This window comes from Haliotis cracherodii, unplaced genomic scaffold, assembly GCF_022045235.1.
Source record: "Haliotis cracherodii isolate W230 unplaced genomic scaffold, xgHalCrac1.p SCAF_20, whole genome shotgun sequence".
NCBI classification, from domain to species: domain Eukaryota; kingdom Metazoa; phylum Mollusca; class Gastropoda; order Lepetellida; family Haliotidae; genus Haliotis; species Haliotis cracherodii.
In genome coordinates, this window is record NW_027266276.1 from 15,724,161 (window position 1) to 15,749,825 (window position 25,665).

The following is a 25,665-nucleotide window of genomic DNA, read 5'->3' on the forward strand; positions in this document are numbered from 1 at the left end:
ATGTTTGTACGTGTTAATTTCATAGCTTACATTAGACCTACAGCTTTAACTAAATGTGAATTAAAAACAATACACTGTATCCTGGAAATCATCTTCCCGGGCGGGGCAAGGGCGTCTACTGAACTTTGATGTAAGCTAGTAAACACACTTGCATCGGGAAGAGGGAAAAAAGTAAACACTCGCGTTTGTTCGCCGGAAACGGGAAAACGAAAGCGAAAGTAGTAAAATTGACAACTGTCTAAAGAAAAGCAGCATGCTATGAAACTGAAGGGGTATATACCATGACGGCTCGAAGTAACAGCGTGTGTAGTTATTACACTGTGTTGTAAACCACTGTCTGGTACTGACGACATCTCACTGTCAACACGGAAGGAGGGGGCGGCACAGGTGAACGTTTGTCGTCATCATTTGGAATCCTAGTCTGATTCGAGTGTATGTTGTGATGTGGTGAGTGTATGTTGTGATGTGGTGAGTGTATGTTGTGATGTGGTGAGTGTATGTTGTGATGTGGTGAGTGTACGTTGTGATGTGGTGAGTGTACGTTGTGATGAGGTGAGTGTACGTTGTGATGTGGTGAGTGTATGTTGTGATGTGGTGAGTGTATGTTGTGATGTGGTGAGTGTATGTTGTGATGTGGTGAGTGTACGTTGTGATGTGGTGAGTGTATGTTGTGATGTGGTGAGTGTATGTTGTGATGTGGTGAGTGTATGTTGTGATGTGGTGAGTGTATGATGTGATATGGTGAGTGTACGTTGTGATGTGGTGAGTGTATGTTGTGATGTGGTGAGTGTATGTTGTGATGTGGTGAGTGTATGTTGTGATGTGGTGAGTGTATGTTGTGATGTGGTGAGTGTATGATGTGATGTGGTGAGTGTATGTTGTGATGTGGTGAGTGTATGTTGTGATGTGGTGAGTGTATGATGTGATATGGTGAGTGTACGTTGTGATGTGGTGAGTGTATGTTGTGATGTGGTGAGTGTATGTTGTGATGTGGTGAGTGTATGTTGTGATGTGGTGAGTGTATGTTGTGATGTGGTGAGTGTATGATGTGATATGGTGAGTGTATGTTGTGATGTGGTGAGTGTGTGTTGTGATGTGGTGAGTGTATGTTGTGATGTTGTGAGTGTATGTTGAGATGTGGTGAGTGTATGTTGTGATGTGGTGAGTGTATGTTGTGATGTGGTGAGTGTATGTTGTGATGTGGTGAGTGTACGTTGTGATGTGGTGAGTGTATGTTGTGATGTGGTGAGTGTATGTTGTGATGTGGTGAGTGTATGTTGTGATGTGGTGAGTGTACGTTGTGATGTGGTGAGTGTATGTTGTGATGTGGTGAGTGTATGTTGTGATGTGGTGAGTGTATGTTGTGATGTGGTGAGTGTATGTTGTGATGTGGTGAGTGTATGTTGTGATGTGGTGAGTGTATGTTGTGATGTGGTGAGTGTACGTTGTGATGTGGTGAGTGTATGTTGTGATGTGGTGAGTGTATGTTGTGATGTGGTGAGTGTATGTTGTGATGTGGTGAGTGTACGTTGTGATGTGGTGAGTGTATGTTGTGATGTGGTGAGTGTATGTTGCGATGTGGTGAATTTATTTTGTGATGTGGACAGTGTATGTATAATGTTACGTGATAGTATAGGATGTGAACCGTCTGGTGTGTTCATGTCATGTCAGGTAATGGTGTGTTACATGACTGTTAATAAGATCTGCATGGTGTTTGATGCAGTGACTTATGTTGTGTGTGTAAGTATGATGTTATATGATTGTCATAGTATAACATGATGAGCGAATGGTATAATGTGACATATTGTTATGGTGTATTTGGTTATGTGACTGATATTTAATACAATTTGGGTTGTCCAAATGACATTTTTCCAGAATGTATTGTCACTGGAGAAGGGTCTCGAGGCAGTGACACATGTCAGGAAGTACACCACCTTGGCATCTGTTTTGATGAAATGTCCTGACTTACATTGTGGTTCTCTTCATTTTTGATGGAAATATTCCCTGCAAATGTCTCATAAAATTAACAGGATATAATGACCAAAATATTCAAGTGAACTATTTTTCTTCAGTTCTAGCAGTGTTGAAGAGTTTGTTGTGGGGTGAGATGCCATCACACAGCCACTCCATCAAACAACTCCAACAGTGTCTACATAACGGTCTGTGAGTGCTTTTGTCTGTCATCAAATGACAATTGATGTTAAATTGCCCAGAAACCTACAAGAACACTTCCAGAAGTCATAAATAAGACTGACTGTAAGGTATACAACCATGTCATCCAACAGAGGTAGAGCTAATACAAGCAGTAAGAAGTCCCAGTCCAGGAAGGATGGAAAGAGCAAACAAGCCCCTGGTGGTAACAAGGGAGGAAGTGTAGGTAACCCAAACGGGAGTGGACTGTACACCTGTGAGGCATGTAACACAGGATACCTCCGAGGTCTTGCTTCTCTACATCTCCATCAGCGCCGTCTGTGTCCTGTTCTCAGTCGATCCAACCTGTTTTACTGTGATCAGTGCGGACATGGGATCTTCAGAGGAGAGAGAAGCCTTGACCTTCATAAGCGGAGACTGTGTACCCAGGTTCCCAAAGTGGTCTTTACACAGGCAGTAGAAGATGCAGGAGGTTCAGCATATGTGGAGGGAGAGGAAGATGAAGATGAAGAAGAGGGGGTAGAGGAGGAAGAGGGGGTAGAAGAGGAAGAGGGGGTAGAGGAGGAAGAGGGGGTAGAAGGGGAGGGGGAAGAAGGGGTAGAGGAGGAAGAGGGGTAGAAGGGGAGGGGGAAGAAGGGGTAGAGGAGGAAAGTGGTGATGAGCACACATTTTGAAGAATAGGATGAACATGGGAAAAGAGGAAGAAGGTCAAGGGGTCAAGAAGAGTTGAACATAACTGATTGTCAAGTTGCATTTTAGATGTTAAAATCTTGGTTAGAATAGGTCTTCAGCAACCCATGCTTGTCCTAAGAGGCGACTAGCAGAGTCAATATTCATCACGTGACAGGTCCATACTGATTATGTGATGAGGAAATATTCGAGGTCAGGGTCAGTCACACGATTTGGGGGTCTACATGAAATGTATTGTTGCGTCACGTGGTATGTATTAACCAATGGAATTCTTAATAGTGGTATAACAAACACACACACGACCTCATCTCAGGGCCTGTAGCCTCCGTCCGGTCAGACCACCTCAGGCGTCATGTCCTTGGGTCCTTGTTTTCACATATTGGCCTCATCAAGAGTAATTATTTGTTTAGTATAAATATGTTTATCACATCTCCATGTCAGAATGAAGAGATCCGATTGGTCTGTGTGATCTTGATAAAATAGTATGTATCTCGCCTGTGAGGGAAATAAATTTCTGAGCGGGAGAATAAATCCCTTATTCTTGACCACGAGGAAAACAGGCTGCACCTGGATTTTTCCGAGTCAATGAAAGTCACTTAACATAGCACAAGTTAACCTCAGCTCACTTTGACAGCTGTTTTCTATCAATTTTGAATTTGTTTTAATTCTTTCACAATAGCAGATAAAAACATATTGGTAAGATAAATTCGTTGTAGCAGTATCACGAGGGGTCCATGGGGTTTCATGCCTCCCTTCCCCCATGCACCCCTTGTGATCCTGGCTGTGACTGCAGCAACTTATAATGCATTATGTTTTGATCCATCTTTCAACATATGAACAGGATTTGTATGTAATGTTATACTGATGGCTGTTCTGGCCTAACAACCGAAATCTGTGATTGTTTTGTGTAATATATGCTTAGATAAAGTGACGCTCATGGTATACAGTAAATGCCAAATGTAATAAAGTAATGGTATGTTTGTTTCATTATAGATTCTTATCATTGTATATCAGTACATATATCTGGTGCTGGGATCTTCATATCCCCAATTGGAGAACGGAATAAATCCCATGAAGCCCCAATAAGTATTTGTTGTTCTTCAACCTAGACGGAATACCTCTGTTCTCTGTAATGCCACTTAGATTTGTTTGTTTCTTGTTTAACAACACACTCAGCAATATGATGTCGGTCTGTAAACAATCGAGTCTGGACCAGACAATCCAGTGACTGTTATCATGAGCATCTATCTACGCAATTGGGATACAATGACATGCATAAACCTAGTCAGCAAGCCTGACCACCCTACCCCGTTAGTCGCCTCTCAGGCAAGCATGGGTTGCTGAAGACCTTTTTTACCCCAGATCTTCAAGGGTGTGAAGCCACTTAGACAAGTATTTAAGTAGTATCAGTTTAACATGCCTAATGGGTGTAATAAACCCAGGGTAATGCAGGCCCTAGATGTTTGCCACTTTGTTGAAATTCATGGTCCAGACAAAGAATCCTAATCAGGTTGAATATAGGATTCAAACTCATGATCATCTGATTCTGGCATAACTAAGGGATGCAACTCTGCACAATAAATTTTAACCTCGCAGCCTTATGTTGTAGTGGGGTGGTCACTTGAGAACTCCCCAAATGTCATCACCAATATATAACACAACCAATTTCTGTTTAGCTATTTATTTTTGATCCTCAGACCACATACAGTTACACATATCACAGACAGTGCTTTGTAACAAGGCTAAATTACACACACACATGATGGAAAACATGTACCCCTTGTGTACCATATTCTCTAACAGTACACTGCTGTAGGCACAATAATCCATAGAAAATTAAACATAAACTTCAAATTTGGTCATGTTATTACCATGGGCATACATATTCAAGTTCTTTATTCTCTGTTTCAAAACACATGCCAAAAACAGTTCTACGACTCCAGACATCAAGGATAATAATACCTCCATTAAGGATAATACACATACTGCCTTTTGAATATACTTCATGTTTCATGGCCATTTGCAGTGTAAATGTGAACCAAATCGCAAAATTCCAACCAATCCAGTGACTGCCTTGATGAGGCAAGAAACACACAAGATTAAAATTCTGCCCGATGAAATAATAGCTTTCAGAAGCAGTGGTTGAAAGTTCTTTAAACATGGCAGCTATGTAGATTATTTCCAGCTGATGACTCAGTGAAACATGTTAACACCTATAGTACTTGCATGTTTCTCTCATTTGTGTGACTTGAGCTAATGCAGAATTGTCCCGATGCTGATCCCATACTGCATTAGCTCTCCTCATTGTTCCAGTGGTAGCGCATGCATAGGTTTGGCTACAGGTAGCTGCACGGAGCTACATATCTGTCAACTCTCAAGCACTTGGAGTGAGATTCATGCTTGTTCAACAAAACACACGCTCTCACACAATGCCACTGTAATCTCATGCCAAATCACTCAATACATCTTAGGAACACTGCTTGAATTTTTGTGCCAAATGCCTTGCTTCTCATTGCAACTGTCATAGCACTTGAAAATGTGCGTAAATCTATATTTTAACCATTATCTACAGTTTGGAAAATGTCAGTAAACAATTAAGTTAATTAAACCATGGCATGTATTTAAGATATATTCTCTCAATTTGTCAGCCTTAAATAAATAAAATAACACCCCAAATAATACAACAAAATCTGATACTATCAGCAATATTTTATGAGGGCTTCAATTATGTGAATTATCTCCCTTTAAGTACATAAGACTGAAGTCACTGATGCCCCATGCATCATAGCTGTTTCAATCAATATTAACATACATTTTCCCATGCAATTGCATAGGCAGAGCCAGAGGGGGTCTGATATATGCAGCTGGGTGGAGGGTTTTTTGTGTGATATATACAGATCTAGAGAACAATAAGATATCAACAAAATGGACGGAATATGCCAACATACATATGTCATGACTCAACACAAAACAGTTGTAATCAGTAGCATGTTTTCTACAAACTACAAGCATCTAGTAAGTGCACATAATGACTTACTTCTCATACCATCAAAGCTTTGTATATTCCTGCTTGGGCTGGGACAGGTAACTCGGGTACTTGGGGCGGGTGGGTACTGAGTAGGACCCGCGTACCCACAGGACTACCCAGACCCGTGGTTAATCACGTGATATATTGTTTCATGAGAAAAATTCACTATAAACCTACATGGTTTCATGACAATTTTGAGTGTCTAATGTTCGATTTCTTCATGACTATGAACACATTCCTTCTGACTTATATATAGCTAAAACTTCAGTCAACTTGAGTGTATGCATGACCACATCATTTTATATCTAGATACATTCTGCCAGGGCTACTGTCAAACTATTCCAAATCGGACATTTTGTACCTATCTCTTGACACCAACAGCGGATACCCGGGTAGGGTTGGGTAATAGAGGTGTGGGTACCCGTGTAGTAAATTTGGAATCGTCACAGCCCTAATTCCTGCTTTTAACAATTACCAGTGGCATATTTGGATGTGGCATATATGAATCCAGATGAAGTCACAAACAGGCCATACAAGGCTTACTCAAGAGTTTGTTTAAATTCCTTTTGCAATACAATCCAGTTTCAAGCTACAAACTAAAGACACATAACACCCACACAAAAATGTCCATGTGGAAATCAGTTTCACCTTAAATCAGTTACATTATATATTTTTTGTTACCGTCAAATGAAGAGAAAAAAGAGAATGAGAAGAAAGAAAAATGAAGATTAATTGGTCTGCCCTGATAATAAAACTTAAAATGTAATTAGCTTCTTGGTATGATATTTCCGAAAGGCGAAATGGGGTCTCCTAAGATATTACTACTTGAGTCCTCCCCTTCTGCACTACATGATAACCAGTAGCTGTGTGATCAGAGGTGACCTGACAAATCACACATAAATACATGTACCTACCGGTATTGTCTCATGTCGCTAACAATTAAACAAATTAAATTAACATAAATAAATACTTCTGCATCCGAATAAAATCAACCCTTAATAGTACTTATTCGGATTCCATACATATTTCTTTGGTTTTGGCCTCTTTGGCTTTTCATTCTTCACTCGAGGTATGTGTATGGGTTGCCATGGTTGTGGATTGTAGAAAGATGGCATTGGGTAGGCTGCAGAGTCATGGTAACCTGAAACAGAGATTGTCAACTTTATTCCAGGCATAATGAAAGAATGGATGGGAAAAGGATGGTTAGGGTTACATAACAGGACAAGGGAATTAGCACCAGAATCATGGCTTGATCTAAACTTGCTACATCTGAAAAACTATCTTGGAAATGCTAGCAAAATATTCAGTCATAAAATCCTGTCGGTCTCATGAAACTAGAATCCGATATTTGACTCCAGTATGCAACCTTACTGCTTGAAGATCAAGTGAACTGTTTATCAGTCAATCAGTGTCAAGTGCTTTGGGATATCTGGTACATGTATTTAATACATCAAGTCGTTTTTGATCGCCATGGCATCTACACCCAAAAGGCTGAACTATCAAGGGTACATTGGTATTCTGTGGTGGTTTTCTTTTGCTAAGACCAAAATTTCCAAATCAGGTGGTAAGAAAGCTGACATCTGATTGGATGACAACCATGCATCCTTACATTCAATTCAATGTTTTCAAAGGTTTCACTTGGTGTGACCGGTTATTGAGGTGTCATCAGTTCTTCCTGCAGAGAACTATCATATTGGGAGTAAAAGATCTCACTTTAATGAGACAAAAGATTCAGTTTGGCGCTTGTCTGTGTATACGAAATATTATAATTATGTTGAACAGCTTAAAAGTTATGCTCCCTTAAGGAACTTAACCTTGATTCTGCTTTGCTGAATGGGAAATGCAACAAATAGGAACTAAAAATCCAGACTTACAAAGCAGAAGGGCACTTTCAGCATATAATACTGGTTTAACGTTTACGTCCCAAAACACACCCTGCCATTTTTTAACCTACAGCCTGTTCAACTGAACAAGACATGGTAGAGACAAGACATGGAGGAGGGACATTTGAAACAATATTGAAAAAGAAAACTCTATACAAAATAATGGCTGCCTTGAATTGAATAAAAGCTGGGTCAAGGGATATATAATCCAAGGCATCTTTAAAAATACTGGATAATTATCATAAATAGACTCCGAAATGACAATACATTTCACACTAAACAAAAACATAAAAAAAGCAAACACTTTGAACAAACTGACAATGCATGTATTTCTAATTCAATCAGAAATAAGTCTCTTAATCCAAAATTATTATTGCCAATGACTCAAAGAGAATCTTATAATGATATTACTTTAGAATATCACGATTCACAATACATCAATAAAATTCTCAAACGATACTATACACTATTCACACTTACCTGTACCACTTCATATTTTAATTCAAATTCCATTCATTCATATTTGATTAATATAATTTAGGGTGCACATCTACAGGGAGTTTGCTGTATTATTTGATAAAAGAAAATACTTATGTTGACACTCTAGTTTTATCTGAAATATAGTTTGACAAAAATGAGGGATTTTCATTTCATAGACCAGATATTCAATTTGATTGAAGCCTTTCTAATGGCGTTTATGCCCTTTGTAACATAAAAATTCATACAGAATTGGTGCTAATTAGTAATTAAGTATCACTATATGAATCATATCGGGAAATAGTCGTATTGAAACATTCCTCATAAATGTAGCCTCAGCAGAGACTTAAAGTTCAACAATAACTGCTATTGACTCTCATCAAAGACACCCTGGTGAGGTGCAAAGTTCACTGTTTCATAAGTGCTCCATCATGAGAACAGAATCCACCCAACTTATAAACGAGATGAGCGCCAAGTTGGGCCTGTCGTCATGAGTAAAGAATCAGCTGGCAACAGCTGCAATACGGACATTATCTACCCAACTTACATATGAGATGAGAGCCAAGTTGGGCCTGTCGTCATTAGTTACAATGTTGACAGCAGTTGTGGCAAATAAGAAAGACGATATGCAATGCCTCAGAACAATGATACAATAAAAATCTCCTTAGTATGCTGACATGGGAAATATGTTGTCACCTCAGGGCAAATTCAATATCTGAAATAAAGGTTTTCACTAAACAGTCAGAATTATCAATAAAATAACAGCATTTAGCTCCTAGTAGAATTTCATTGATAACACTAAGTGCAATTGAACTACCTAGGACTCCGACTCACATATAATGAATAAGTTCCATGTGGTCATTACATTGTCGACCAAATTCATTAAGTTATAATCAAGCATCCACTAATGATTCAACTGCACCTAAGGAGATTCCTTGGCTAATGAAGCATATTGATTGACACACAATTGCACCGTTGCAATTGTCAGTCTGAAAGAAACGGTCAACAGGATGCTTCAAGATGCTGTTGTTATGGTGATCTAGGGATATCTGGGTAGAGTAAACTGTTACCATGGTTGTCAGTCAACAAAGATGACATCCATCAGTCATTCAGGCATCTATCTGGGAGGGTTGTGACACTTTATACTGTGAGTAGTTCAAGAGACACACAGCGCCTCGTGAGTGAACTGTTACCATCATCCTGGAGAGTAGACATCTATCTGGGAGGGTTGTGACACTTTATACTGTGAGTAGTTCAAGAGACACACGGTGCCTAGTGAGTGAACTGTTACCATCATCCTGGAGAGTAGACATCTATCTGGGAGGGTTGTGACACTTTATACTGTGAGTAGTTCAAGAGACACACGGTGCCTAGTGAGCGAACTGTTACCATCACCCTGGAGAGTAGACATCTATCTGGGAGGGTTGTGACACTTAATACTGTGAGTAGTTCAAGAAACACACGGTGCCTAGTGAGTGAACTGTTACCATCATCCTGGAGGGGGCAGGGTTGTGACACTTTATACTGTGAGTAGTTCAAGAGACACACAGCGCCTAGTGAGTGAACTGTTACCATCATCGTGGTAAGTATAAACAAGACTGTTATATTCCAGTGAATGTTGTTTAATACTGCTGTTTATTACTCATAGAGTTAGAAATAACTAAGTTAAAAAAAAATCATATGTGCACTAGGGCAAATATCACTTCACATGTACCACTGAAAAGTTAACGTAATCCAGACAGCATTGTGACGAATGTAGGAATGATGTCATACTAGAAACACTATCACAGCTGAAGATAGTTGAGGTCATTCGACAGTTGTGGTTTTTCGAGATGGTTGTCATGATCACTGTATTTTTGTGCAGGGGAGCTTAAAAGGATTAAAAAATAATGGGTAAAAAGGAAATGATTAAACTCAGATGTTTGTCAAGCTGAATTTACAAAACTTGTGTAAGAATTCATGTATTACCCTTGCTCTCGATAAGGAAAGACAAGAATTCTGACACTTGTTTGTAAAGTCAGTATGACAGCCCCTCATGGTTTATTATCCCTGCAATATTTTATTGTACAATAAACAACAATATCAACATTATGTACAGCCTTTTTAAGGATGTTGATGAAATCTACATGCTTTAAAATTATTTACCCAAATTCTAACAATGATGACTCTCTGAATAGAATCCGAACTCGGAAATGTCGGACAAGTTCATTTTATGAACAGAAGGGTTAAGTTTGTTAATGTCGGTATATTCTCACAATCCTCACGTCGATCATCTGTACCTTCTCTCCTGATACCGCTTGTCAGATCTTGCCAGCTTTCGGATGCGATCGTTCGGCCACAATGTTTGTCTGTGTACTCCAGCTACATCTATGGGTAACAACTTACATGACACTTCCCTCTCAAACATAACGTCTTCCAATATACGATGTCATCAAATTGCGAGCGCATATAGGAATCTCCAGAAATGACGTCATGATAGAACAATGATTTATCGTGAAATGAAACCATGCTTCGTTCTTCATTGTTCTTGAGATTTACCATGTAGCTATCTTATGTTAGGCCTAATTATACTGCAAATGATCTATGAGGTGTTCAGGTTAGCAGACTCATATGTTTTGCCTAGATTGGTGAAGTACTGAATATAATCTTCATTCATTGCATGCCCAGAAATACTCCCTGTGTTCGATTCTTGGAACCTAGACGAGATACCTACACTTAATTTCATACTGAATTTTTTAAGATAAATATGTCACCTTTTATTAATCATATTTTAGCACTGCCATGATATCAGAAGATTTGGTGAGAACAGAACATTTACGAAGATGAAAGATTCCTAATTTACTTATGTTCATCCCCGAAATTAGATAGATATATAGCTAGGTTAGGTCAACCTACTGTGCCTTCACAGGACTTCCTCTCAATGTGGGGAAATCAACACTTTATTGATACAGTAAACACAGCACCAAACGTTGTTATTGGCTTTGTTGGCTAGGTTGACAACATACAGACAGAGCAGGTCTACCACTAGATCTGACATCTACCAGAATAGTCTCATTCAAGGCCATAGAACAGTCTCTAGGAAACACCAGCAATACAAATACATGTCAAAACAATTAAATAGCCCCGATAAAGTGCTAACTGTCTTCAATGCAAGAATTGGTATAACTTCAAGTTGACAGTGGAGGTACTTCAGCATGAAAACCTTGGTTCAGGTGAACTCAAGCATGAGACAACACATAGTAAATAATTCACGTTAACATGGCAGTTTTAACTGATTGAATGTCAAAATCTGTTTCATTCAGCAGTGTGAACAACTGATCACATAAGAAAAAAACATCACAAACGCTTCACTGACACAGAGAGAAAGCAGGTTTGCTGAGGGAACTGAGAGTCAACCATGACAGCAAAGTTTAGACATGTTCAATAATTAACTTGCAAGTGATGTTCAGTATTTATGTGAGGTCAGGAGAAGTTTGTTGTCATGTTTCTATGACAACACATATGAGGACAGCATCATGGGAAAAGTATCAGTGATGACTATGTGACTGAACCATCACGGTGAGTTGATTGTTTAGAACACAACAAATTTATAAGCACAAACATTGTTTTCCACTAAACATGCTAAATGTACAGTTTTTCTTTTGTACGGTACTTATCTATTATCTGTATTACTGGGTTTCAATACAACTTCAATTTTCTTTTTACAAATTGATATCAAATGTACAATAATGACATGACCTATGTCGGATGTATGTTTTCATCATGGTGTGATGTGAAAGTTTTAATGTACAGTGTGCCCCTGTGTAAAGTGTGGCAGGCAGCTGTCCCTCACTGCTACTCCATGGGCTACGTATTTCCTCTGTATCAAACCACCTCCTTGGTCTAGTGGGTAGAGCAATACCTCAAACTAGTAGATATAATTTATGTGATTATATAGTAATTCTTCTGTAACTGTATTGGAAAATAACGATACACAAGGGTTGTATTGTGATACGTGTATTGCAGACAGCCGTGTTGCAATATACTGGTATACCAGGTATTGCACAACCCAAATATAGGAACAGGTATAATTGTCTACCTTTTTTACTAATTATATAATGCTAAGGCAGTAAAGCAAACATATCCAACAACTGTTGTCATCTGTCTGACAGTGAACATGTTGAAGATCCGATTATCTATCAGGTATTCCAAACAAACAGCCTAAAGAGCAGTATTTTTTAATTGTTATGTTATAACCAGTACATCCCCAAGAAAACTTGTTTGATATCTAACAAGGGTTCATATAGAATCTTCAAGGCTTTCCTTAAAGGTTCAGTGATCCTTCTTTCAAGAATGGAAAGATGTATTAATTTTCTAAATAATTTCCCTGAGATAGGGTCTTGCTAAGAAACTTCAAGGCTTTTTCAATTCACATTAATGATTTTCAAGACCTTTTAAAAAAAGGACAATAATCATGTTAATTGAACGCTTTTTCAAGTCATTGCTAACCCAGTTGACATACTGAATGAATTCTCATCAAGTTTCCTGATTGAGATCTACTCTGTGTCTTTGGAGCTCTTCCTTAAATAACAGTACATTGTGTAGGTCTAATTGCTGAGTCAGAAGGAAGATGATCTCCCTGAGGAGGCAGCAATGACAGTTTAATGATAGCAATGTCATGCAGGTGTTAGGACACTGATAAAGTGCATTGACTCCTGCCACAGCACTGATAACTCAGCATACTGCATAAGCCTGGAAGCAGTTGCAGCATAATCTCTCCCAGTTGGAATTAATCCCAATAATCGGATAAGGTATTCAGCACAAACCAGCAGGTAATTAATTACTTGTTGTTCGAACTCGGATCTGCTTAACACTGTCATTACTGTATTGACAGGAAGTCACTTAGTTGCAGATCAATACCAGATTTATATCGCTGTCAGTGAGTTCAGATTCCTCTTCACAGTGTGTGCTGTCCGGTCCATCCCCCCAGGACAGCAACAGGGACAACAGTTTCACAGGTACCTGGTAACTACGCAAGTTGTGCGGGGTCCTCGACACGCCAGTCTGTGTTGTGATCACATTGAGGGGCTGGGCTGTGGGTGACGGCTAGAATGGTAATTGCAGATTTCACAGCCCAGATATGCTATAATATACTCCTCACATACATGAAGAGGGGGCGATGCTCCACACTTTGGAGCCCACAAACGGCTTCACCTCAAGCTTGTTGGTAGTGATTTATGTCAAACAGAGACACTGTCTGTGTGTGATTAGGGTAATCGGGCTCACACGAGATACATCACTCAATGTTAGGAAACAGACAAAGAGGGTAAAGAATAGTTTGAATCACCCATGCTAATTGGCCATGCCTCGTCTGCTTTTAATGATTACATTCAGCTATTCACAGACAATTTACATTACTATTTACATTCATCTTAAAGTTCAAATCCATGTGGCAACAATCAGCTGCGAGAGGGAGTAACATCTGTGAGGGTTCTTTCTAGACAACTGCTTTCATTAAACCGCCATCATTAATAAGTAATAATAAGCAAAGGATTATTGATAAATGTTAATTTGGTGAGTAATTAAAGATATATGTATACTGGACCCCTAATTACTTATTTCAAGGGTCGTTACAGGGTCCTGTAAATTATGAAAAAATTTGAAATGGTGTACTGTAAGACTAAATAATGACTTTAATTACAGGAACTTTCTATTCTGTGTCAAGAATTTGGCACAATTAATATTATTGTACATCCTTTGGGACACAATAGAAATCTTGTTCTGCGTCCATTCGATACATTTGTGTGTACTGGATGTACATTTCTGCCTTGCGTAAAACCCTGTACAGATATAGTCATCACTGATTTGCAGGACATGTGCTTGACATCCAAGGATCTGAGTAACATAAGAATGTATCCTGCATCTTGTGACAATGTCTCTTGAGTATTAACTGTACCTGATACAACCTAGAGTCAGTGAGGAAGTCTCATCACACAGAGGCCACACTCAGTCCCCTGATCGTGCTACTGTGTTGCATAAAGAACATTTCTTTAGTCCTATTTTTTTCAGGACTTCACTATTCACAAAATCCCTGTGTTAAGTCCACATGAGACTGAAATTGTATGTGTTGGATGTCAGGTTTACTCCCTGCTTAACGCTGATTGTTGGTGCCAACTTCTAACTACAACATGATACAATGCTGTGACACAGGGTACATCACCTGTCTCACTGATGGCAGGTAGGCCCTTCTGTTCATTCTACTCTACTATGTGCGCCACCTACTTCACCTAGAGCCAACTTCATGAAAATCCAGGCAAACAGATGTTTTCTTAACCTTCTGTTTGCTTGTTTGTTGTTTATAAACGCTGCACTCAGCAATATTTCAGCTATATGATGGCGGTCTGTAAATAATTGAGTTGGGACCAGACAATCTAGTGATTGATGTAATGAGCATCAATCTACACAATTGGGATACGATGACATGCTACAACCAGGTCAGCGAGCCTGACCACCATATCCTGTTATTCACCTGTTACAACAATCATGGGTTGCTGAAGATCTATTTTAACCTGGGTCTTCACGGGCCTCTAAACATTCAGTTCTCTTGTCTTCTTTTCAGGCAAGAGGCTAATCCTCTAGAGGCAAGGCTGAGGATCAAGGATAACACTTAAGCATAGACAGTGCTATCCTGTACACTGTACACATACAACTACCAACTAAATTAACAAATGCTCTCAAGTCTGGAGAGAGCTGGAAAATAGACAAAACCAACAAGACTGAGATCATATTGTCAGTCAGATCTTGTTCCCATGGGTATCAGATAGACTGCTACTGTCATGGACATAGAAGACACTGACATATACCAGGCGCTACTTGACAATGACCTGCAAGGTCTGAAGAAACTTCTCCGGGAGCAGAATGTGAACCTCCGCGGGCGAGATGGTCAGTCCTACCTGCACGCTGCTGTGGGCCAAGGAGCTCAGTCGGATCTGATAAAACAACTCCTGGGGCACATAGACATCAGCTTCCGGGATGAAAATGCTGACACAGCTCTGGACATGGCCTGTCTATACGAGAAGACACACATCCAGGAAATGATCCTGCGCCATGTTGGTTTCCTGGCGCTGGGTAAAGATGTGCGCCCCCTGGAGCACCTGCTTCTGCAGGGCTGGGATGCCTGGCCAGTGGATGTGGACTGCATTCAGGAGGTCAAGCTGGACATAGCAAAGTTCTTCAAGCAGCTGCCTGATTTTATGGTGGGTACAACATTTTATAATTCCTCACAATATCTTGCTGGGCAGGCCAGTTAGTGCCCCTTAAATACCATTGTAAACAGACTGATTTTATTATAATGTCACTATTGTCACTGTTCATTCTCTGAAAATTCCTGAGTGTCCTTTTGAGGGTCACAAAACACATCTTTGAAATTGGAGATGACAAAACTAGCTAAATAAATAGGATTTAATAGGTTGGGCATTTACGTATAACCTTGACCTTCATTTACGTACAACCTTGACCTTGAGGATGTAAAATCATTAAATCCCTGCTAAGGACACACGTAACACATGCTCTAATAAAATCTTATGATTAATAATTATCAGTTTTACTGTTTTAGAATACTACTCTTTGAACATTTGACCTCGTGATAGGATCTGCCTGTATCTGTCTGTACAGGTGAAGGTGGACAGGGTCCACCACAGCATCCAGCGGAACAGTCTGAAAGACCTGCAGCATGTCCTCACCCACCACCAGCTGGCTGCAGCCTGCGACCGGACCGGGCAGCCACCACTGCAGAAGGCCGTCATCTTCCAGAGAAACGTCATTGTGGAGTACCTTGTGGAGGAATACCCAACCACACTGACAGTCACTGATCACGTATGTACCCGCTACCACACTGTCACAGATCATGTATGTACCCACCACCACACTGTCACTGATCATGTATGTACCCACCACCACACTGTCACTGATCATGTATGTACCCACCACCACACTGTCACGGATCATGTATGTACCTGCCACACTGTCACTGATCATGTATGTACCCACCACCACACTGTCACGGATCATGTATGTACCCGCCACACTGTCACTGATCATGTATGTACCCGCCACCACACTGTCACGGATCATGTATGTACCCGCCAAACTGTCACTGATCATGTATGTACCCGCCACCACACTGTCATAGATCATGTATGTACCCGCCACACTGTCACGGATCATGTATGTACCTGCCACCACACTGTCAATGATCATGTATGTACCCGCCACCACACTGTCACTGATCATGTATGTACCTGCCACACTGTCACTGATCATGTATGTACCTGCCACCACACTGTCATAGATCATGTATGTACCCGCCACACTGTCACGGATCATGTATGTACCTGCCACACTGTCACTGATCATGTATGTACCCACCACCACACTGTCACTGATCATGTATGTACCCACCACCACACTGTCACTGATCATGTATGTACCCGCCACACTGTCACTGATCATGTATGTACCCACCACACTGTCACTGATCATGTATGTACCCGCCACACTGTCACTGATCATGTATGTACCCGCCACACTGTCACTGATCATGTATGTACCCACCACACTGTCACTGATCATGTATGTACCCGCCACACTGTCACTGATCATGTATGTACCCACCACACTGTCACTGATCATGTATGTACCCACCACCACACTGTCACTGATCATGTATGTACCCGCCACACTGTCACTGATCATGTATGTACCCACCACACTGTCACTGATCATGTATGTACCCGCCACACTGTCACTGATCATGTATGTACCCACCACCACACTGTCACGGATCATGTATGTACCTGCCACACTGTCACTGATCATGTATGTACCCACCACACTGTCACGGATCATGTATGTACCCGCCACACTGTCACTGATCATGTATGTACCCGCCACCACACTGTCACGGATCATGTATGTACCCGCCACACTGTCACTGATCATGTATGTACCCGCCACCACACTGTCATAGATCATGTATGTACCCGCCACACTGTCACGGATCATGTATGTACCTGCCACCACACTGTCACTGATCATGTATGTACCCGCCACCACACTGTCACTGATCATGTATGTACCTGCCACACTGTCACTGATCATGTATGTACCTGCCACCACACTGTCATAGATCATGTATGTACCCGCCACACTGTCACGGATCATGTATGTACCTGCCACACTGTCACTGATCATGTATGTACCCGCCACCACACTGTCACTGATCATGTATGTACCCGCCACACTGTCACTGATCATGTATGTACCCACCACCACACTGTCACCGATCATGTATGTACCTGCCACACTGTCACTGATCATGTATGTACCCACCACACTGTCACGGATCATGTATGTACCCGCCACACTGTCACTGATCATGTATGTACCCGCCACCACACTGTCACGGATCATGTATGTACCCGCCACACTGTCACTGATCATGTATGTACCCACCACACTGTCACTGATCATGTATGTACCCGCCACCACACTGTCATAGATCATGTATGTACCCGCCACACTGTCACTGATCATGTATGTACCCACCACACTGTCACTGATCATGTATGTACCCGCCACCACACTGTCATAGATCATGTATGTACCCGCCACACTGTCACGGATCATGTATGTACCTGCCATCACACTGTCACTGATCATGTATGTACCTGCCACACTGTCACTGATCATGTATGTACCCACCACACTGTCACTGATCATGTATGTACCCGCCACCACACTGTCACTGATCATGTATGTACCCGCCACCACACTGTCACTGATCATGTATGTACCCACCACCACACTGTCACTGATCATGTATGTGCCCACCACACTGTCACTGATCATGTATGTACCTGCCACCACACTGTCATAGATCATGTATGTACCCGCCACACTGTCACTGATCATGTATGTACCCACCACACTGTCACTGATCATGTATGTACCCGCCACCACACTGTCATAGATCATGTATGTACCCGCCACACTGTCACGGATCATGTATGTACCTGCCATCACACTGTCACTGATCATGTATGTACCTGCCACACTGTCACTGATCATGTATGTACCCACCACACTGTCACTGATCATGTATGTACCCGCCACCACACTGTCATAGATCATGTATGTACCCGCCACACTGTCACTGATCATGTATGTACCCGCCACCACACTGTCATAGATCATGTATGTACCCGCCACACTGTCACGGATCATGTATGTACCCGCCACACTGTCACTGATCATGTATGTACCCGCCACCACACTGTCATAGATCATGTATGTACCCGCCACACTGTCACGGATCATGTATGTACCTGCCACCACACTGTCACTGATCATGTATGTACCCACCACCACACTGTCACGGATCATGTATGTACCTGCCACACTGTCACTGATCATGTATGTACCTGCCACCACACTGTCACTGATCATGTATGTACCTGCCACCACACTGTCACTGATCATGTATGTACCCACCACCACACTGTCACGGATCATGTATGTACCCGCCACCACACTGTCAATGATCATGTATGTACCCGCCACCACACTGTCACTGATCATGTATGTACCCGCCACCACACTGTCACTGATCATGTATGTACCCGCCGCCACAGTGTCACTGATCATGTATGTACCCGCCACCACACTGTCACTGATCATGTATGTACCCGCCACCACACTGTCACTGATCATGTATGTACCCGCCACCACACTGTCACTGATCATGTATGTACCCGCCGCCACACTGTCACTGATCATGTATGTACCCGCCACCACACTGTCACTGATCATGTATGTACCTGCCACACTGTCACTGATCATGTATGTACCTGCCACACTGTCACTGATCATGTATGTACCTGCCACCACACTGTCACTGATCATGTATGTACCCACCACCACACTGTCACGGATCATGTATGTACACGCCACCACACTGTCACTGATCATGTATGTACCCGCCACCACACTGTCACTGATCATGTATGTACCCGCCACCACACTGTCACTGATCATGTATGTACCCGCCGCCACACTGTCACGGATCATGTATGTACCCGCCGCCACACTGTCACTGATCATGTATGTACCCGCCACCACACTGTCACTGATCATGTATGTACCCGCCACACTGTCACTGATCATGTATGTACCCACCACCACACTGTCACGGATCATGTATGTACCTGCCACACTGTCACTGATCATGTATGTACCCACCACACTGTCACGGATCATGTATGTACCCGCCACACTGTCACTGATCATGTATGTACCCGCCACCACACTGTCACGGATCATGTATGTACCCGCCACACTGTCACTGATCATGTATGTACCCACCACACTGTCACTGATCATGTATGTACCCGCCACCACACTGTCATAGATCATGTATGTACCCGCCACACTGTCACTGATCATGTATGTACCCACCACACTGTCACTGATCATGTATGTACCCGCCACCACACTGTCATAGATCATGTATGTACCCGCCACACTGTCACGGATCATGTATGTACCTGCCATCACACTGTCACTGATCATGTATGTACCTGCCACACTGTCACTGATCATGTATGTACCCACCACACTGTCACTGATCATGTATGTACCCGCCACCACACTGTCACTGATCATGTATGTACCCGCCACCACACTGTCACTGATCATGTATGTACCCACCACCACACTGTCACTGATCATGTATGTGCCCACCACACTGTCACTGATCATGTATGTACCTGCCACCACACTGTCATAGATCATGTATGTACCCGCCACACTGTCACTGATCATGTATGTACCCACCACACTGTCACTGATCATGTATGTACCCGCCACCACACTGTCATAGATCATGTATGTACCCGCCACACTGTCACGGATCATGTATGTACCTGCCATCACACTGTCACTGATCATGTATGTACCTGCCACACTGTCACTGATCATGTATGTACCCACCACACTGTCACTGATCATGTATGTACCCGCCACCACACTGTCATAGATCATGTATGTACCCGCCACACTGTCACTGATCATGTATGTACCCGCCACCACACTGTCATAGATCATGTATGTACCCGCCACACTGTCACGGATCATGTATGTACCCGCCACACTGTCACTGATCATGTATGTACCCGCCACCACACTGTCATAGATCATGTATGTACCCGCCACACTGTCACGGATCATGTATGTACCTGCCACCACACTGTCACTGATCATGTATGTACCCACCACCACACTGTCACGGATCATGTATGTACCTGCCACACTGTCACTGATCATGTATGTACCTGCCACCACACTGTCACTGATCATGTATGTACCTGCCACCACACTGTCACTGATCATGTATGTACCCACCACCACACTGTCACGGATCATGTATGTACCCGCCACCACACTGTCAATGATCATGTATGTACCCGCCACCACACTGTCACTGATCATGTATGTACCCGCCACCACACTGTCACTGATCATGTATGTACCCGCCGCCACAGTGTCACTGATCATGTATGTACCCGCCACCACACTGTCACTGATCATGTATGTACCCGCCACCACACTGTCACTGATCATGTATGTACCCGCCACCACACTGTCACTGATCATGTATGTACCCGCCGCCACACTGTCACTGATCATGTATGTACCCGCCACCACACTGTCACTGATCATGTATGTACCTGCCACACTGTCACTGATCATGTATGTACCTGCCACACTGTCACTGATCATGTATGTACCTGCCACCACACTGTCACTGATCATGTATGTACCCACCACCACACTGTCACGGATCATGTATGTACACGCCACCACACTGTCACTGATCATGTATGTACCCGCCACCACACTGTCACTGATCATGTATGTACCCGCCACCACACTGTCACTGATCATGTATGTACCCGCCGCCACACTGTCACGGATCATGTATGTACCCGCCGCCACACTGTCACTGATCATGTATGTACCCGCCACCACACTGTCACTGATCATGTATGTACCTGCCACACTGTCACTGATCATGTATGTACCTGCCACAGTCACTGATCATGTATGTACCTGCCACCACACTGTCACTGATCATGTATGTACCCACCACCACACTGTCACGGATCAGGTATGTACCTGCCACACTGTCACTGATCATGTATGTACCTGCCACCACACTGTCACTGATCATGTATGTACCCGCCACCACACTGTCACGGATCATGTATGTACCTGCCACACTGTCACTGATCATGTATGTACCCACCACATTGTCACTGATCATGTATGTACCCGCCACCACACTGTCACTGATCATGTATGTACCCGCCACCACACTGTCACTGATCATGTATGTACCCACCACACTGTTACTGATCATGTATGTACCCGCCACCATACTGTCACTGATCATGTATGTACCCGCCACCACACTGTCACTGATCATGTATGTACCCGCCACCACACTGTCACTGATCATGTATGTACCCACCACCACACTGTCACTGATCATGTATGTACCCGCCACCACACTGTCACTGATCATGTATGTACCCGCCACCACACTGTCACTGATCATGTATGTACCCACCACCACACTGTCATAGATCATGTATGTACCCGCCACCACACTGTCATAGATCATGTATGTACCCGCCACCACACTGTCACTGATCATGTATGTACCCACCACCACACTGTTACTGATCATGTATGTACCCGCCACCACACTGTCACGGATCATGTATGTACCTGCCACCACACTGTCACTGATCATGTATGTACCCACCACCACACTGTCACGGATCATGTATGTACCTGCCACCACACTGTCACTGATCATGTATGTACCTGTCACACTGTCACTGATCATGTATGTACCCACCACACTGTCACTGATCATGTATGTACCTGCCACCACACTGTCACTGATCATGTATGTACCCACCACCACACTGTCACTGATCATGTATGTACCCACCACCACACTGTCACTGATCATGTATGTACCCACCACACTGTCAATGATCATGTATGTACCTGCCACCACACTGTCACTGATCATGTATGTACCCACCACACTGTCACTGATCATGTATGTACCCACCACACTGTCACGGATCATGTATGTACCCGCCACCACACTGTCACTGATCATGTATGTAACCACCACCACACTGACTGTCACTGATCATGTATGTACCCACCACCACACTGTCACTGATCATGTATGTACCCACCACCACACTGTCACAGATCATGTATGTACCTGCCACACTGTCACTGATCATGTATGTACCTGTCACACTGTCACTGATCATGTATGTACCCACCACCACACTGTCACTGATCATGTATGTACCCACCACCACACTGTCACTGATCATGTATGTACCCGCCACCACACTGTCACTGATCATGTATGTACCCGCCGCCACACTGTCACTGATCATGTATGTACCTGCCACCATACTGTCACTGATCATGTATGTACCCACCACCACACTGTCACTGATCATGTATGTACCCGCCACCACACTGTCACTGATCATGTATGTACCCACCACCACACTGTCACTGATCATGTATGTACCCGCCACCACACTGTCACTGATCATGTATGTACCCACCACCACACTGTCACTGATCATGTATGTACCCACCACCACACTGTCACTGATCATGTATGTACCCACCACCACACTGTCACTGATCATGTATGTACCCGCCACCACACTGTCACTGATCATGTATGTACCCACCACCACACTGTCACTGATCATGTATGTACCCGCCACCACACTGTCACTGATCATGTATATTCTCAACCACACTGTCATGGATCATGTATGTACCCACCACCACACTGTCACTGATCATGTATGTACCCACCACCACACTGTCATGGATCATGTATGTACCCACCACCACACTGTCACTGATCATGTATGTACCCGCCACCACACTGTCACGGATCATGTATGTACCCCCCACCACACTGTCAATGATCATGTATGTACCCACCACCACACTGTCACTGATCATGTATGTACCCACCACCACACTGTCATAGATCATGTATGTACCCGCCACCACACTGTCACTGATCATGTATGTACCCACCACACTGTCACTGATCATGTATGTACCCACCACCACACTGTCATAGATCATGTATGTACCCGCCACCACACTGTCATAGATCATGTATGTACCCGCCACCACACTGTCACTGATCATGTATGTACCCACCACACTGTCACTGATCATGTATGTACCCACCACCACACTGTCATAGATCATGTATGTACCCGCCACCACACTGTCACTGATCATGTATGTACCCGCCACCACACTGTCACTGATCATGTATGTACCCACCACCACACTGTCACTGATCATGTATGTACCCACCACACTGTCACTGATCATGTATGTACCCACCACACTGTCACTGATCATGTATGTACCCGCCACCACACTGTCACTGATCATGTATGTACCCACCACACTGTCACTGATCATGTATGTACCCACCACACTGTCACTGATCATGTATGTACCCGCCACCACACTGTCACTGATCATGTATGTACCCGCCACCACACTGTCACTGATCATGTATGTACCCACCACCACACTGTCACTGATCATGTATGTACCCGCCACCACACTGTCACTGATCATGTATATTCTCAACCACACTGTCATGGATCATGTATGTACCCACCACCACACTGTCACTGATCATGTATGTACCCACCACCACACTGTCACTGATCATGTATGTACCCGCCACACTGTCACTGATCATGTATGTACCCACCACCACACTGTCACTGATCATGTATGTACCCACCACCACACTGTCACTGATCATGTATGTACCCACCACCACACTGTCATGGATCATGTATGTACCCACCACCACACTGTCACTGATCATGTATGTACCCGCCACCACACTGTCACGGATCATGTATGTACCCCCCACCACACTGTCAATGATCATGTATGTACCCCCCACCACACTGTCAATGATCATGTATGTACCCACCACCACACTGTCACGGATCATGTATGTACCCACCACACTGTCACGGATCATGTATGTACCCACCACCACACTGTCACGGATCATGTATGTACCCACCACACTGTCACTGATCATGAATGTTCCCACCACCACACTGTCACTGATCATGAATGTTCCCACCACCACACTGTCACTGATCATGTATGTACCTGCCACACTGTCACTGATCATGTATGTACCCGCCACACTGTCACGGATCATGTATGTACCTGCCACACTGTCACGGATCATGTATGTACCTGCCACACTGTCACTGATCATGTATGTACCCGCCACACTGTCACTGATCATGTATGTACCCACCACCACACTGTCACGGATCATGTATGTACCCACCACACTGTCACTGATCATGTATGTACCCACCACACTGTCACTGATCATGTATGTACCCACCACACTGTCACGGATCATGTATGTACCCACCACCACACTGTCACTGATCATGTATGTACCAACCACCACACTGTCACTGATCATGTATGTACCCACCACCACACTGTCACTGATCATGTATGTACCTGCCACCACACTGTCACGGATCATGTATGTACCCACCACCACACTGTCACTGATCATGTATGTACCAACCACCACACTGTCACTGATCATGTATGTACCCACCACCACACTGTCACTGATCATGTATGTACCTGCCACCACACTGTCATAGATCATGTATGTACCCGCCACCACACTGTCACTGATCATGTATATTCCCAACCACACTGACCAACTTAGCTCTATGTAACATTACATAACTATGCACACACAAATAAATGAATACATTGTGTGTATTCCAGACGGGCCGAACTGCCCTTCACTATGCAGCCTGTATTCCCGATGGCTACCTGTACTCCGTGCTGCGTGAGGCTGGGGCAGATGACCAGGTCCCTGATCTTGTGAGTACTGGTCACGGTGGGCTGCACGGCTCTACCACCACATGTATCACTCATCTTACTCATAAATATGCATGTTCAAGACCACATGTGTTCAACTCACGAGTAAATATTCAGCCAAATATGTATTTAGGTTTTTGAGATTTTTTTTTTTTAGAACAGATATATATCATGGTTAACATTTATACTAAGTTATCTTATAATAATTAGATCTACATCAAGTGCTTTTATGAATTATCATGGAACTGTTCTAGGTGAACAATACCTTCCAAATGACGTGCTGGTTTTCTTGGGGAATTAGTCAGCAAAGAGCCAGAGTCACAGGAGACTAATCACAATTTTATTTACAAGAACAATTAACAATTT

The 25,665-nt window shown here is 43.1% G+C and overlaps 2 protein-coding genes and 1 pseudogene across 3 annotated transcripts in view; 2 read left to right on the forward strand and 1 right to left on the reverse strand.

Moving 5' to 3' along the window:
* Positions 1-254: 254 nt before the first annotated feature.
* Positions 255-2,769, forward strand: LOC139470039 (uncharacterized; annotated as a pseudogene).
* Positions 2,770-6,796: 4,027 nt separating this feature from the next.
* Positions 6,797-25,665, reverse strand: part of LOC139470360 (coiled-coil domain-containing protein 34-like) — a 54,720-nt gene continuing 35,851 nt past the window's right edge. For both annotated transcript variants that reach the window (XM_071252755.1, XM_071252754.1), the window contains exon 4: positions 6,797-7,010. In XM_071252755.1, the coding sequence (XP_071108856.1) occupies positions 6,865-7,010 (146 nt within the window). In that variant the 3' untranslated portion in view covers positions 6,797-6,864. The remainder of the gene's footprint in view (positions 7,011-25,665) is intronic.
* The window catches only part of LOC139470359 (uncharacterized), a 34,704-nt gene continuing 24,083 nt past the window's right edge, over positions 15,045-25,665 (forward strand). Inside the window, exons 1-3 of the mRNA XM_071252753.1 lie at positions 15,045-15,464; positions 15,883-16,083; positions 25,204-25,302. Coding sequence (XP_071108854.1) covers positions 15,045-15,464; positions 15,883-16,083; positions 25,204-25,302 — 720 coding nt within the window. The remainder of the gene's footprint in view (positions 15,465-15,882; positions 16,084-25,203; positions 25,303-25,665) is intronic.